The sequence below is a fragment of the Pseudophryne corroboree genome, chromosome 12, assembly GCF_028390025.1.
Source record: "Pseudophryne corroboree isolate aPseCor3 chromosome 12, aPseCor3.hap2, whole genome shotgun sequence".
In the NCBI taxonomy this organism is placed as follows: Eukaryota; Metazoa; Chordata; class Amphibia; order Anura; family Myobatrachidae; genus Pseudophryne; species Pseudophryne corroboree.
Window position 1 is genome coordinate 18,666,102 of NC_086455.1, and position 16,415 is coordinate 18,682,516.

At 46.1% G+C, this 16,415-nt stretch overlaps 1 protein-coding gene across 2 annotated transcripts in view; it reads right to left on the reverse strand.

Annotated features, from left to right (window-relative positions):
- Positions 1–567: 567 nt before the first annotated feature.
- The window catches only part of ADAMTSL4 (ADAMTS like 4), a 195,848-nt gene continuing 180,000 nt past the window's right edge, over positions 568–16,415 (reverse strand). Inside the window, exons 11-17 of one of the 2 annotated variants that reach the window (XM_063947136.1) lie at positions 16,172–16,301; positions 9,095–9,299; positions 8,212–8,385; positions 7,829–8,002; positions 7,530–7,709; positions 6,861–7,005; positions 568–5,796 (exon numbers count right to left, since the gene is read on the reverse strand). In XM_063947136.1, coding sequence (XP_063803206.1) covers positions 5,657–5,796; positions 6,861–7,005; positions 7,530–7,709; positions 7,829–8,002; positions 8,212–8,385; positions 9,095–9,299; positions 16,172–16,301 — 1,148 coding nt within the window. In that variant the 3' untranslated portion in view covers positions 568–5,656. Of the gene's footprint in view, positions 5,797–6,790; positions 7,006–7,529; positions 7,710–7,828; positions 8,003–8,211; positions 8,386–9,094; positions 9,300–16,171; positions 16,302–16,415 lie in introns of both variants that reach the window. The other variant, XM_063947137.1, reaches the window with a different exon arrangement.

A 16,415-nucleotide genomic window follows, 5' to 3' on the forward strand; every position in this document is an offset into this window, starting at 1 on the left:
CAAGCAAACTGACCAGGCTCGGCCCACTGACATGACGTGGCTCATTTGTCTGTGTCCCATTGCTCTACATAGCCAAGCAAACTGACCAGGCTCGGCCCACTGACATGACGTGGCTCATTTGTGTGTGTCCCATTGCTCTATATAGCCAAGCAAACTGACCAGGTCCGGCCCACTGACATGACGTGGCTCATTTGTGTGTGTCCCATTGCTCTATATAGCCAAGCAAAACTGACCAGGTCCGGCCCACTGACATGACGTGGCTCATCTGTCTGTGTCCCATTGCTCTATATAGCCAAGCAAACTGACCAGGTCCGGCCCACTGACATGACGTGGCTCATTTGTCTGTGTCCCATTGCTCTATATAGCCAAGCAAACTGACCAGGTCCGGCCCACTGACATGACGTGGCTCATTTTGAAAATGTTTTCCAAAGCGCAAAGACCAAAAAACTCTCTAAAATTAAAAAAGGCAGCAGGATACCCAGTTCCTGGTATATAATAATAATAATAATAATAAGTTGCAGACATTTTCATATTTCACACAATGAACAGAACAAACTGAAAACAGAACACATTTAAAAAAACAATTTAATATATTTTACAATCTCTTTCCATAAGAAAAAAAAAAACATAAAATCTTCATTCTTAAAAAATAAATTAAAATTTACAAGAAAACAGACAGAAAGTGTATACTAGATATAACAGCTGAAATATGGATCTCTGCAGAGAGTAAAAAAATAATAGCATTAGATACTCTTGTAATGCTCCTTTGCTAAGCTTAAAAGTACAATGGGGGGACAGTTGGGAAAACGGGTGTGCAGGTGACCCGTACACAGTTCGTTGCCATGGATAAGGGGGGTCATTCCGAGTTGATCGTAGCTGTGCAAAATTTTGCACAGCTACGATCAACTTTCCGGACATGCGGGGGGCCACCCAGCACGGGGCTAGTCCGGCCCGCATGTCAGTCCGGCCCCCCCGCAGAAGTGCAAAGGCATCGCACAGTGGCGATGCCTTTGCACTTCAGGAGTAACTCCCGGCCAGCGCAGCTTTAGCGAGCTGGCCGGGAGCTACTCCTTGCTTCCTGGCCCGCAGCAGCTGCGTATGACGTCACGCAGCCACTGCAGCCCGCCCCCGTTCGGTCCAGCCACGCCTGCGTTGGCTGGACCGCGCCTTCAAAACGGCAGCCAAACGCCGCCGTTTCGCCCCCTCCCGCCCATCAATTGATTGACAGGCAGAGGCGATCACTGTCATGCCACGGCCGTCCTGCAGGCGCACAAAGGCGCCGGCGCATGCGCAGCAGGGACCCGTTCGCTCTGCTGCGTGAAAACGAAGCGAGCGAACGGGTTGGAATGACCCCCAAGGATCTGTTACCCACGGCAATTAGTTTGAATCTTCCATTTTGCTAGTACAAATTTATTTATAAAATGCTAACTTATGCCCATTACCTGTACACCCATTTTCATAAATGTCCCTCAATCTGTTTTCCAATACTGATGTGTGAGTCTAGTCCAGGGATGGGGGTAATGTGGGGTACAGTAAAATACAGTACTAGGTTATATACCATCTGCAGAACACCACCTGAAACTCCCAGCAGGCTTCTCTCTCTAGGTGTATTGAATGGGTTAGACACCAGAGAGCCATTTTTATGCTTATGATCCTCTATTGCAGTGTATCAGGGAAGTATTGATTCATAATGACTATTACGGTGTCCCTCAGCCAGGCATGACATAAAAGGCTGTGGATGTCATGTGACCACTGTCACTTTCTGTGAGTGTAACCATACACACCTGTTTAGAAGACACATAGCCTGCAGCAGGCAGGGATGACTAGAAATGAGCCTTGTTATATCACAAGGCGTTTTGGCCCTAACAGTGTGTTGTGGATTTACTGTACACCCATTTCTATACCAGAACTGCTACTTGAATAAACTAAACAAAACAGCCTCTTACCATACAGAAAATGGCTGCCACTCACAAGATGACCGACATCCTCCCACGTTGTGCAGCCTTCCCGATTTATTTACATTCTACTCTGGGGACCACAGTTTATACCTCAATGTAATGTATTTCACATCCCTCTCACACTGGGGCTAAGGAAAGTCTGACATCATTCAGACACATAGGGCTCTATTTATTAAACTGAGAAAAGCCCTGAAGGAGTTTTATCAAACTTTTTAAAGAGGACACTTGGATGTGTTGCCCATAGCAACCAATCGAATTTCAGCTCTCATTTTATAGAATATACTAGATATAATGATAGCTGGAAGCTGATTGGTGCCTATGGGCACCACCCATACGCCGTCTTTGGAAGGTTTGGAAATCTACAAGGATCATAGCTGGTGATAGCAGTCTTATCGCTAGCGGTAGACCCCACTGCAGACGATTCACTGAGTCTGGCCAACAAATGCTTCCCCATTCAAGGGGCAGAGAAGCCTGTGTGACCCGGATCACATACGTTTTATTTTGCAACAAGTCAAACTGAAAATCTGGGCTTTCAATTCACCCTTGCATACGCAAGCTGGCTAGCCGGGTCACACGTGCACAGATCCCCCTCAGACCGGCCCAGCACAGTGGTAAGCTATTACCACTGGCAGCCATTATCTCCGAGGCAGCTCAGCTGTATTAGTAAGGCTTTAATGGTAAGTCATGGCGATAGGTGGTTTTCTATCTCTGTGATAAGGGGTGATAGAGAACCAGCCCCATCACTAATTTCTTACAGACCCTACAGTCTGATCTAGTCTTCACAGTGTGCTGTATATACATACAAGAAATAGTGTAACAAAATGGTGGTGTTACCACGGTGCACTGTGGGTAACTGTTCTGGTAATACACATATTATACAGGTGGTGGCACCAAGGTATTGTCAGGGCATATCAAGTACGTGTGACAGAGGTAACCCTTTCAATGACGGGAGAGGGTGAAGAGAAATGTGTAAAGAACATGGAAACGCACATATCTGTTCAAGCACATGCCACAGCACATACATGGCACGTGTGACCAGGGAGAACCTTGTGCAGGTCTGGAAATACATGATTCAGAGGTGCATGCAGACTCTGCCGCACCGTTCTTCTGCAACGGTGTCTGCGTCTTTGCACTATTCTGTTGCAGCGCGTACTAAGGTGCAACCATCAGTCGCAACATCGAATATTGCACCAGTGCGGTGTCATGTGCAATTTTGCCATCTGAACATGGCCTCCTGGGTTAGTGTCACTGCGTTTTTTTGGCCGCAGCTACTGTCAGCGTCATGCGTCTGGTCATCCATCGCCGTTACCTCACAAAAACGCCCACTGAAAGTCAGGGTAACCATCGGCAGGCATGCATACTGCAAACTGAAACCAGCGGCCGCTGCGAGCACATCTGAATTGGGCTCACAGTGTGAAATGGTGGAGTCTAATCATTGGCAGTGACTGAGTAACAGACAGGATGGTTTTGTTAGTCATGGAAACTGCTGGCTTTTGCCGTGATAAGAAGACCACCCGTAGCACAGTCAGCTGAGGGACATGGTGGCTTTGGCACTATTAATGGTTTCTCAGTAGAGGTAATATTGCATTGTATGAGGCCAGCCACACAGCTACAGCAACAGAGAGGTCAGGGTCACTCCCAGGTTTAAAACATCGGTCTCTAAGTGTTTGTGCCTGTTTTTCAGTACGGACCCTCTGCACGGTACAATTCCTCTGATTATATCATCTGATGCAATTCTCACCACTATATTACTGTTAATATTTGCCGGGCATTTCATGTAATATTGTTGTTACCTAATACCCTGATAAAAGTACATTAAAACTGATTGCACCTAAACTGTACTGAGCGTAAGAAGTTAAAACATACTGCCTACTCTCCCGGTACAGCTGTGAGGCTCTTGTGAAATCAGGTGATGCTCCCAGCTGCCTGGAAGAGTGGGCAAGCCTCCCGGAACCAGCCACCACCCGCCCTCTTACTGAGCGAAAGGGGGCGGTAACACTGAATTATGGCCCCAACCCCCACTTCACAATGCCCGTAATTGCAGTATGGTTGAGAAAGGGCAGGTCCACGATGTCAGAATTGCATCATCACGCACACTTTCCTGCAACAGCTTACATTCATGAGGCACTGTTCCCTGTGACTGGACAACCTACGGCCTCATGAATATTAATTCAGCCCAACGAAATAGCCGGCTTTACTGTGTGTAGGCGACGCTACAGGTCTACTTTCAAAGGAGATTTTGACTTTCACTGCTCAGACACAGGTCGTTAAGAAAAATAAAATAGACATACTTTAGATATCGTGAGAGAAACTAAGTGGTTGATGTGTCAAGCAGTGCAAAGAGTGGAGAAGTACACCAGTGAAGACGTTGCCCATGGCAACCAATCGGCTTATACCTATGATTTTTTAGAATGTACTTGAAAAATGCTACCTCAAAGCTAAATGGATGCTATGGGCAACTTCTCCACTGTTCCACTTCTTCGCTGCTTGATGCGTCAACCCGAGAGAGAGAGAGAGGAGGGATCAGCACCATCATTAAAGTCCCTGATTAATTAAAGTGCAACTGTTGCCTATACACAGCGGAGGCAGCCATTTTGTGGGCTGAACAATTGGTCAAGTGAATGATGCCTATCAACTGAATAGAAACCAGTCTCTAACGAATACTGGCCAGGCCTCATAAATATATAACAAATGGACTTGGTTCTGAGCTGATAGGCTTCATTCTCCTGGAGACTCTCTCAGGGCACAAGATGTCTGCCTCCTCTGTGTGTAGGAGGCAGGTGCCCTTTGAATTGGCAATTAATGTGTTCAGTTGGCAATTAATCACATTCTCCTATCGATCAATGTGGATCAATCGTGACAGCAATCCTCGTAAAAACGCCAATAGTTCGGTGCAGTTGTCACCAATGCTGAGGAGAAACATCTGGCGTCAGACCGAAGAAGCTGCTTGCACCATGGTGATGTTCCTTGTTAGCACACTCTGTGCCTCGTCCTGGTCATGTGACCAAGTAAATGTAAGATGGAGGCTAATATTTCTCAAGTCCACAAGTCTTAGCAACAAAGCCATCACATAAGTACTGTAGAACGGAAATACCATAACGCTGTGGAGAAGGCGGTCACAACACAAGCAACGTTTACTCCATAGAAAAATTGTGCAAATTACGAGGGGCTGTAATTAATATTTACACACTTATGTGATAAATGTTAAATATTTCTGGTTCAGGAAACTGGAAGAGAAGCTAAGAGGCGACATATAGTCTGTCGCTAATACATGGTTGCTATAGGCTGTCTCGGGTACCGGACAATTATTGTATTTGGGTTCATGTGGGCGTTGATTACATTGTAACCACGATCCAAAATTGGCATCACCACAGCATTGCGTTTTTCCCATGATTCCTATTTTGAAGATACAGTATCGGCATGACAATGACTTGTATCGGTCATGACCTATACGTCACAGTTGAAGTGGATTAGACAGCGGGTTTACGAGTTTGGTTATTTAGCACGACACAGGATATGGGGAAGGCGGCGGACGTAAAAGCAAATATACAATTGAGTCTTTCACCACTTGTCTGCTGGTGCGGCTTACACAAATGCAAAGTGTCGTAGGCTGAACCAGCACTTAAGAGGTTAATAAATACGGTCTCTTCTGAATATATAAAATATAGAATCTGGTGAGGCAGGGGGCGGGGTGCTTGCTATCGGCTCTCGGACGCCCTGGATCGTTGCAGAGAGTGGGAGCAGGAGGAGCAGCAGGCTTGCTTGTAGTAGGCGTAGACGCACAGCCTGGCTTGGACCACCACCGCGCAATTGTGATATCGATCTCTGCAGTTCTCATCTGGATGGAAGAGAGAAATATCTGAGCTGGGAGTAGACAATACAATCACGCTCGTCTCTTTGTGCGAGAACAGCAGACAACACTACGCGTTTCACGTGGAGCTGGCCGATACAATTAACATGCCAATATTACATGCAGTTCTTATGTTTCATGCATGGTTTGCGATGTGTGCTCAACCTGGAATTTAATTCTATAGAGAAAATGACCTATATACTGGATTACACTAAACGTTTGATATAAAGGTGATTTACTCTTGGAGCTAAAATTTACTAAGTGGTCACTATCATAACGTGCCCGAAGGCTCGCTGCAACTTGTAGTCTTACAATGGCACTTAATCTATTTTTGATTGCATACGATTAAGAGTCTAAGTGCATCTTAGGACGGGGCTAGTTGCAGTTGCCCCTGGCACATGTTTTTGTAGGCCCGATGCCCCCAGGGATTTTTGCCCCATGCTGACCGGACTGTTTCTGGTTTAACATTAGAACGTTATGACATGCCACAGGGCAGGTCTGATTTACTGTGTATGAGCAGAGACACATCTGCTCCCTGGAGTTGCACACCTCTTATGAGCAGCCTTAAACCTAGCGTACAGATTACCATGGAGCACACACAACCTCCAAAACTGCCTAACCTGCGGCCGTACTGTACTGAACGTGTATGCGATCACCCGCAATGCCAAGCCAAGATGCATCTAACTCTAAGTACGGGTGAGACTGGTGCATTTGTGCAATTTTGCACCCACACCCACTGCACAAGTGTGCTTAGGCGCTACTCTAACCCGGCCATATTGTGTCTATAATCCAGCCATAGAACATTAACACGGAACAGCCATGTGCAGTGACACAGGGTTTAGTTCACAGCAAATACAGCCCTGCTGTATTACGGTTAGGATTAATTGCAGCCTTGTTACATTGACACGAGCAGCGGCAATTCACATTTGGGCTGTCACGGATACTTTCTCGCACTGCAAAGCATTCACGGTTGTTTATTAACCTCTTAGCTGCTGGAGAGGCCTGCAAGGTAATGTCAGATCAAGGCTGGGTGTTTTCCTCCCTCTCCTCACCTAGTACAGCGGAGCAGGGCTGCGTGTTGCACGCTCTCTTCTCATCCGGCCTGGAGTCCAGGTCACAGAGCTGACTGGAGCTCTTGTCGGCTGACAGGCACCGGACCTCTCTCACCTGAATACCACCGAGGCAGGACTGCGAGCACTGGGGGAGGAGGGAACAAGATTGGCATCAACTGTCGGCAAGAGGACGGTATTATCATGTAGCATCAAGTTATTATATACTGTACGTCTGACTTGCTGTGTTTATTTGGTCTCTAATAGTAATGGTAGAGGGCGCTGATACGGGTGGTCTTCTGTTTGCCGGCGGTCGGGCTCCCGGCGCTCAGTATACCGGCGCCGGGAGCCCGACCGCCGGCATACCGACACTTATTTTCCCTCGTGGGGGTCCACGACCCCCATAGAGGGAGAATAAAATAGTGTGGCGCGCGTAGCGCGCCACCGTGCCCGTAGCGTGGCGAGCGCAGCGAGCCCGCAAGGGGCTCATTTGCGCTCGCCAAGCTGTCGGTAAGCCGGCGGTCGGGCTCCCGGCGCCGGGATGCTGGTCGCCGGGAGCCCGACCGCCGGCCAGCCGTAGTGAACCCGCTGATACAATGGCTTCCACTGTGCCATAATATACAGTAATTTTTTATTACGATGGAGCTGATCTAATACATTGGCACCACTCACGGAGCTCCAAGGCGTGGTGAACCAGCGTGAGCCGCAAGGTCCGGAGTTGCAGGACTGCAGGCCGGCGGGTTTCTCAAAACTGGCGCACTCCGACGGGTCAGTGACGTTGAATTCCGTCCCCAGCTTGCTTACGCAGATCACATCGCGTCTCTGCGAGCCTTCGTCACAGTCGGCTGAGCACTGGAGAAGAGGAGACACCAGGCAATGAGAAGCAGCAGCTCCTACACCTCTTCTTTTTCCAGAATGCAGACAAAGCTGTTATTTTACAGTTGCGTCTCGAACGAAGATGACGCATTTACCTGAGACCAAGGGCCCGCGTACCACTTTACTGTGCGCTCACAGGGACCACTGTTGCACACCCGCATGTCTGAAGGCTTGGTTCCTGTGCAGCTTTCTTGGGACTCGTCTGTGGCAGAACTAGAGAGACAGAAGACCGAGCGCCGCTGGATTCCAGGCCCACATTCTGAGGAGCACTGTAAAAGCAAGACACACCGGCTGAAGTGAAACATATACAAGAAGCCGGGAGTATTGGGACATACTCCCAGTCTCCAGTGTGATACAGTGGCCCAGTGAGACCCAACTCTGGACTTTTCTATTCCAACATCCCAACCAATGAGAACATGTCACAACCAGCCCACTTCTTCAGCAGAACAAGAGAAGGCTGAAGTTGGAGAAGACTTACTGTGGAGCTCCATTCATTGTGGAACCAGCTTCGGACACACGGACCCATGTCACAGACCTCGTTGGTCCTAGGTCGGAGGCGGTTGCTGCACTCTACCTCCCCGATGACATCTCCTTGGTTACTGATGCATCTCACATGACGGGTTCTCTGCCCAACGCCGCACATGACAGAGCACTGCAGAATCAATTACAATGACGACAGGTCAAGTTATGTGGAGCAATCAGAAGACCATGAAGGACTGGTATTCATATATGGATGACACGGTTATATATCATACAGATAAACAGCAAGCCATCTAACTAATGGGACAATTTCTCCCCCCGAAACCGGGCAACACCAACACCTATCTCGCCTTAAGACTCCTAATCTGAACTTACGCCACTGCCGCTAGAACATTCCATTTTAACGCTGTCATTTCCAAAACTCTCGTATTAGAGGGAACATGGAGTATAAATGACCAAGTTACATACTATACCTGAATTATAATGAACTGTCTGATACATCTATAGTTATCCTGCAATCTCGCTGCCCCATAAGCTTCCTAAAACCTGACGTGACAAGCATCACATCGAGAGGTCAGAGGAGGACTAGAGCACAGAAGACTAAACTTTCACACATCTGAGTGACATCTTGCAATTTTCTTATTGCGAGTCAAAAATAAAGCAATGTTCCTGCCAGTTTGCAGGTCGTGCTCTCCTTTGGTATTTCAGCTTTTTGACCCATCAAAGCAGATGTTCCTGTTACTCCTCCTCACTAATTTCGGGCAAGCACTATAAACCCCAGGGGAGGTCTTAGTCAAAGTGTCTGCTACAACCAACTTTACTACGCGGAATGGTTATCACAGTGGGAATACAGGAGAGGTGAAATGCATTCTGGTCCTCACCGTACTCCAATTGCTTTGGATCTCCCAGTGGCTGCAGATACGTTGGTGGCATGTCTGGGTGACATTCGGCTTCACCAAATTCCCACACCTCTGAGGGTGGACCATGGTGGTCCGGTTTGCATACATCTGCCGACAGAGAACCTGACGATGTTGGATTCCACCGCCGCAAGTCCTGCTGCAGACGGACCAGTTGCCGACATCCCAGCTGCAAGGAGGACAAGGATTATATATAGATTATACATTATAAGAGGTCCACCATGTGATGTTCTCAGATCTCCATGCTAAAGGCGGCCTCCTACAAGTGATGAATATTTTAATTCCTCACCTGGCAACTGTCTGTTCTATATTTACCCTATCCAGAGACTTACAATTAAGTGCAGGGCGTGGTCTGGGGCAGTAATGAAGTGTTTGGAGGGATCCTTGGAATGCTAGAGGAGACCTGACCCATCTCAATAGAACTTAATAAGTTCTTAATAATAGAACTTAATAAGTCTTAATAGAACTTAATAAGTCTTTATAGCAGGTATTCAGCACATACAGTAACCTTACAGACAGGAAGTGTGGTGTGTATGGAAATATTTCCCCCCAACAGTCAAAGTTCCGGTCTCCTCCTGCTCATCAAATCATCTTTCCTTTGGGTCTGCCATCCAGATCTTCACTGGATCCTGGAAGAGTCTGATGATGGCGGCACGTACAGAAGCATTCATAACCTGTAGTATTATTGGCTTTAATTCTTGGCGGTATCTGTCTATAGATCTATAGTAGTATAAGGATAGTAATACAGACTTAAGTAACCGTCATCAGGTTCCGATGACCAATGGGGCAGATGGAGCTACATGATCTAGTACTATGCTGTACTGTTTATACAATGAGGTCAATAAAACCTATGGAAGCTCTTGGGACATCCAGGGCTACAGAACAGTGGCTTTTGCCAGCTCCGCTGTAGCCAGTAAATAATCCAGCAACAATACAGCTTTATTCTCTCCATTTACTTACACGCAGCAAAGTGATCTTGAATAAAAACTATGTAACAACAGAGCCAACTGGGAAGACGGTCATTACTAAACGTCATGCTCGCTACTGCAATGCAAATCCCTTTTCCACTGTGACTCAGAGTTACAGCGTATGGGAGGGTGAGCTCTGTGGACCTGTGTCCAAGGCTGTAAGAAAGCAGCGCGGCTTCGCAGTCCGGCAGCGTCCAATCCAAGTGCTGCGTCAGGCAGCTCCAGCACAGAGCATCTAATATACTCTGACTGCACAGGGAGAGTCTGTATATGGCAGAATGACTAGGGAGAAGCTCTGCACAGTGGTTTATTACTGACGTAGCAGCACATCAGCTACAGTGGCACAACAGCATTGGGGGGACTTTACAGGCTCGGAGTGGAAATGGTCTAAAAAGGTCTCACGCATACTGCCCAACTATGGGGCACAGGACGTACTTATTATAATATTAAAGGGAGCACAGGACGTACTTATTATAATATTAAAGGGGGCACAGGACGTACTTATTATAATAAGTACGTCCTGTGCCCCCTTTAATATTATAATAAGTACGTCCTGTGCCCCCTTTAATATTATAATATTAAAGGGGGCACAGGACGTACTTATTATAATATTAAAGGGGGCACAGGTAGTACTTCCAATATTAAAGGGGGAACAGGTAGTACTTCCAATATTAAAGAGGGCACAGGTAGTACCTCCAATATTAAAGGGGGCACAGGTAGTACTTCCAATATTAAAGGGGGAACAGGTAGTACTTCCAATATTAAAGGGGGAACAGGTAGTACTTCCAATATTAAAGGGGGCACAGGTAGTACCTCCAATATTTAAGGGGGGGTAGTACTTCCAATATTAAAGGGGGCACAGGTAGTACTTCCAATATTAAAGGGGGCACAGGTAGTACCTCCAATATTAAAGGGGGGTAGTACTTCCAATATTAAAGGGGGCACAGGTAGTACTTCCAATATTAAAGGGAGCACAGGTAGTACTTCCAATATTAAAGGGGGCACAGGTAGTACTTCCAATATTAAAGGGGGAACAGGTAGTACTTCCGATATTAAAGGGGGCACAGGTAGTACTTCCGATATTAAAGGGGGAACAGGTAGTACTTCCGATATTAAAGGGGGAACAGGTAGTACTTCCAATATTAAAGGGGGAACAGGTAGTACTTCCAATATTAAAGGGGGCACAGGTAGTACTTCCAATATTAAAGGGGGCACAGGTAGTACTTCCAATATTAAAGGGGCACAGGTAGTACTTCCAATATTAAAGGGGGAACAGGTAGTACTTCCAATATTAAAGGGGGAACAGGTAGTACCTCCAATATTAAAGGGGGGTAGTACTTCCAATATTAAAGGAGGCACAGGTAGTACTTCCAATATTAAAGGGGGCACAGGTAGTACTTCCAATATTAAAGGGGGAACAGGTAGTACTTCCAATATTAAAGGGGGAACAGGTAGTACTTCCATTATTAAAGGGGGCACAGGTAGTACTTCCAATAATAAAGGGGGAACAGGTAGTAACTTCCAATATTAAAGGGGGCACAGGTAGTACTTTCAATATTAAAGGGGGAACAGGTAGTACTTCCAATATTAAAGAGGGCACAGGTAGTACCTCCAATATTAAAGGGGGCACAGGTAGTACTTCCAATATTAAAGGGGGAACAAGTAGTACTTCCAATATTAAAGAGGGCACAGGTAGTACCTCCAATATTAAAGGGGGCACAGGTAGTACTTCCAATATTAAAGGGGGAACAGGTAGTACTTCCAATATTAAAGGGGGCACAGGTAGTACTTCCAATATTAAAGGGGGCACAGGTAGTACCTCCAATATTAAAGGGGGGTAGTACTTCCAATATTAAAGGGGGCACAGGTAGTACTTCCAATATTAAAGGGGGAACAGGTAGTACTTCCAATATTAAAGGGGGCACAGGTAGTACCTCCAATATTAAAGGGGGGGTAGTACTTCCAATATTAAAGGGGGCACAGGTAGTACTTCCAATATTAAAGGGGGCACAGGTAGTACTTCCAATATTAAAGGGGGAACAGGTAGTACTTCCAATATTAAAGAGGGCACAGGTAGTACCTCCAATATTAAAGGGGGCACAGGTAGTACTTCCAATATTAAAGGGGGAACAGGTAGTACTTCCAATATTAAAGGGGGAACAGGTAGTACTTCCAATATTAAAGGGGGAACAGGTAGTACTTCCAATATTAAAGGGGGCACAGGTAGTACCTCCAATATTAAAGGGGGGTAGTACTTCCAATATTAAAGGGGGCACAGGTAGTACTTCCAATATTAAAGGGGGCACAGGTAGTACTTCCAATATTAAAGGGGGCACAGGTAGTACTTCAATATTAAAGGGGGAACAGATAGTACTTCCAATATTAAAGGGGGCACAGGTAGTACTTCCAATATTAAAGGGGGCACAGGTAGTACTTCAATATTAAAGGGGGAACAGGTAGTACTTCCAATATTAAAGGGGGCACAGGTAGTACTTCCAATATTAAAGGGGGCACAGGTAGTACTTCCAATATTAAAGGGGGCACAGGTAGTACTTCCAATATTAAAGGGGGAACAGGTAGTACTTCCAATATTAAAGGGGGAACAGGTAGTACTTCCAATATTAAAGAGGGCACAGGTAGTACCTCCAATATTAAAGGGGGCACAGGTAGTACTTCCAATATTAAAGGGGGAACAGGTAGTACTTCCAATATTAAAGAGGGCACAGGTAGTACCTCCAATATTAAAGGGGGCACAGGTAGTACTTCCAATATTAAAGGGGGCACAGGTAGTACTTCCAATATTAAAGGGGGAACAGGTAGTACTTCCAATATTAAAGGGGGCACAGGTAGTACTTCCAATATTAAAGGGGGCACAGGTAGTACCTCCAATATTAAAGGGGGGTAGTACTTCCAATATTAAAGGGGGCACAGGTAGTACTTCCAATATTAAAGGGGGAACAGGTAGTACTTCCAATATTAAAGGGGGAACAGGTAGTACTTCCAATATTAAAGGGGGCACAGGTAGTACCTCCAATATTAAAGGGGGGTAGTACTTCCAATATTAAAGGGGGCACAGGTAGTACTTCCAATATTAAAGGGGGCACAGGTAGTACTTCCAATATTAAAGGGGGAACAGGTAGTACTTTCAATATTAAAGAGGGCACAGGTAGTACCTCCAATATTAAAGGGGGCACAGGTAGTACTTCCAATATTAAAGGGGGAACAGGTAGTACTTCCAATATTAAAGGGGGAACAGGTAGTACTTCCAATATTAAAGGGGGAACAGGTAGTACCTCCAATATTAAAGGGGGGTAGTACTTCCAATATTAAAGGGGGCACAGGTAGTACTTCCAATATTAAAGGGGGCACAGGTAGTACTTCCAATATTAAAGGGGGAACAGGTAGTACTTCCAATATTAAAGGGGGAACAGGTAGTACTTCCAATATTAAAGAGGGCACAGGTAGTACCTCCAATATTAAAGGGGGCACAGGTAGTACTTCCAATATTAAAGGGGGAACAGGTAGTATTTCCAATATTAAAGGGGGAACAGGTAGTACTTCCAATATTAAAGGGGGAACAGGTAGTATTTCCAATATTAAAGGGGGAACAGGTAGTACTTCCAATATTAAAGGGGGAACAGGTAGTACTTCCAATATTAAAGAGGGCACAGGTAGTACCTCCAATATTAAAGGGGGCACAGGTAGTACCTCCAATATTAAAGGGGGGTAGTACTTCCAATATTAAAGGGGGCACAGGTAGTACTTCCAATATTAAAGGGGGCACAGGTAGTACTTCCAATATTAAAGGGGGAACAGGTAGTACTTCCAATATTAAAGGGGGAACAGGTAGTACTTCCATTATTAAAGGGGGCACAGGTAGTACTTCCAATAATAAAGGGGGAACATGTAGTACTTCCAATATTAAAGGGGGCACAGATAGTACATATAATATTAAAGGGGTACAGGTAGTACTCATTATAATATTATAAGGGGGCAGAGAGTACTTTTATTATCTAAAAAATCGGTGCCCTATTTATTATAATAAGTGGGCTCAGATAGCGCTTATAATGATAATTAAAAAAAACAACAACCCAGACTTCTAATAAGTATTACTTAGAATAATAAGGGAGGCACCAGGGTCGGCTTAAGAGAAGATATGCACAAATAGCACTTATAATAATAAAGAGGATTTGTTTTCCCCCGGTGGAGCCTCCTGCGGTTTGTAGCCACAGGTTAGTGTATACGGCTATTTGCAGGTATCTATTGGAAAAGAAAATGATAATGACGATTTGACGAGGGTCAGCATAGTAAATGGCTGTTTTGCTTTGATAAATCTATTGCCCAAAATCTCACCATAAAGTGTCAATGTGACTGAAATGCTGCTTGATAAATTCCCCCATTGTGTCCTGTACCGAGTTACCTGTCCATTGTCACAAATCTCTAACACTGGAAGAATGCCAGCAATTATTATACAGCCATTGCTTGCTTCATAGTCATGGCAACATGATGGCTCAGTGGTAAGCATTGCTGCCTCACAGCGCTGGTACCATGAGTGCGAGTACTGCCAGATTACTACCTATGTGTAGTTTCCATGCTCTCTCTGTGTTTGGGTGGGTCCTCTACAGGGGTTCCAGTTCCCAACCCTAGCGTATCATTGGCCACATTTCCCCCCCAATAAGAATCATTTATTATGGCTGAAGATCATCCAACACCGCAATTATATTGTACAGTACACGGTAGTATTAAGACCATCCACTGGGGGGCGATGTGCGCACATTTACATTGTTTGTAGCTCTCCCTCCTCTCCATATTGTGCGTAACAGCAGCATCACACATAACACACAGTGCTTCAATGCAATCAGACAATGGGGCATATTCAATTGGCTGCGGGATTTTGACCACGAATGTTTACACGGACCACGTGACCAGTTTTGAATTAGCGCAGGTATGCACGCTCCTGATACCAGTGGTTTTCAATTAAAAAAAAAAAATTGGCCATGACATTTTTTGAAGCCGAAACCCGCAGGGGAGCAAAAAAAAAAAAAAAAAGGGGGATGTCTTGGAACAGGCGGTACTCACCGAATGCTCCTCTGTCTGCAGAGCTCGGCTGGCAACACTCCGGCACTGGGGGTGTCTGGGGAAACACTGCAGCTGATTTCATTTGCTGCTTATGAATAGGAAAAACCTGGCGGCTGCGGGATTTTTCAATATTTTGCCCCCAATTGAATATGCCCCATTGTTTGTTCATTTACCACAGCCCCTGCCCAGTGGAGAGTATAATCAAACTCTTTTCCTACAACAAAAGGCACGCATACACACAGATACACACACACACACACACACACACTTTACTGCCGGCTCCGGCTGCGGCTTGTCTACTGCAGATGTGCAGCCATCTTATCACACATGTGCGGGCTGGCGGGAGATGCAGGTGGCCACAGTGGGGATGGAAGCGGGTAGGATGCAGAAGGGTGACCAGAGTCTTCCAGGAGAGAAGGCAAATATGACACAGGCACATACATATACATGCACGCACGCACAAGGGGCAAATTTAGTCAGAAGCACATTGATCTCAATGTAGCAGGGCAGGTGCAGGGGATCCGCGTTACTGACCACTTTTTTTTTTAAATAAAAATTGGTACCGTTTCCGGCCACCGATTTAATGTTAGCCACCACGACCCCGCATGGGTGCTGCGAAGGCCACGCTAGTGAAGCAAACTGCCCATTCCGGCCGCTGGCATACTCTGGAGAGGCGCCCAGCCCCACTGAGTCATCTGCCAACCAACCTCCCTCCGAATGTAGAAAGTTGGCTCCAAACTGCACACAGGTCTCTCCACGGTTGGAATCAAACATGACATTATTGAAGATATCATGAGCCCCATATTATGTACCTGTAGTGCCTTGAGAAAGAGCAAATCTATATAACAAATATGGCTGGCATCAATAATCACAGTATGACCCAAATGCAGCTATTAGACTGGCAGAGCCGGCTGTGCCACTCCCTGTCGGGAGGTTAGGTCGGCTGCTGGCGGTTCCAGGTGACACATCTTACAGTAACTGTGTTTGTGCTTACAATGCTGGACAGTGCTGGGTGTTACAGGCCTCCTCCTGGGGGAACGGCTTGCTGGACGAATCACATTCCTCCTCATTCACCTCCTCTAAGGAACTCCTGGAAACACACTGGAAAATGGGGAACCAGAATCCTGCGGAGAGAGAGACAGCAGGAGAGGTGTCACCGGTGACCAGAGCTGCCGTCACAGAACAAATGATCTTATTGTACTTCTATTACTACTGCGCAAACGCTGATTGCTCCGGTT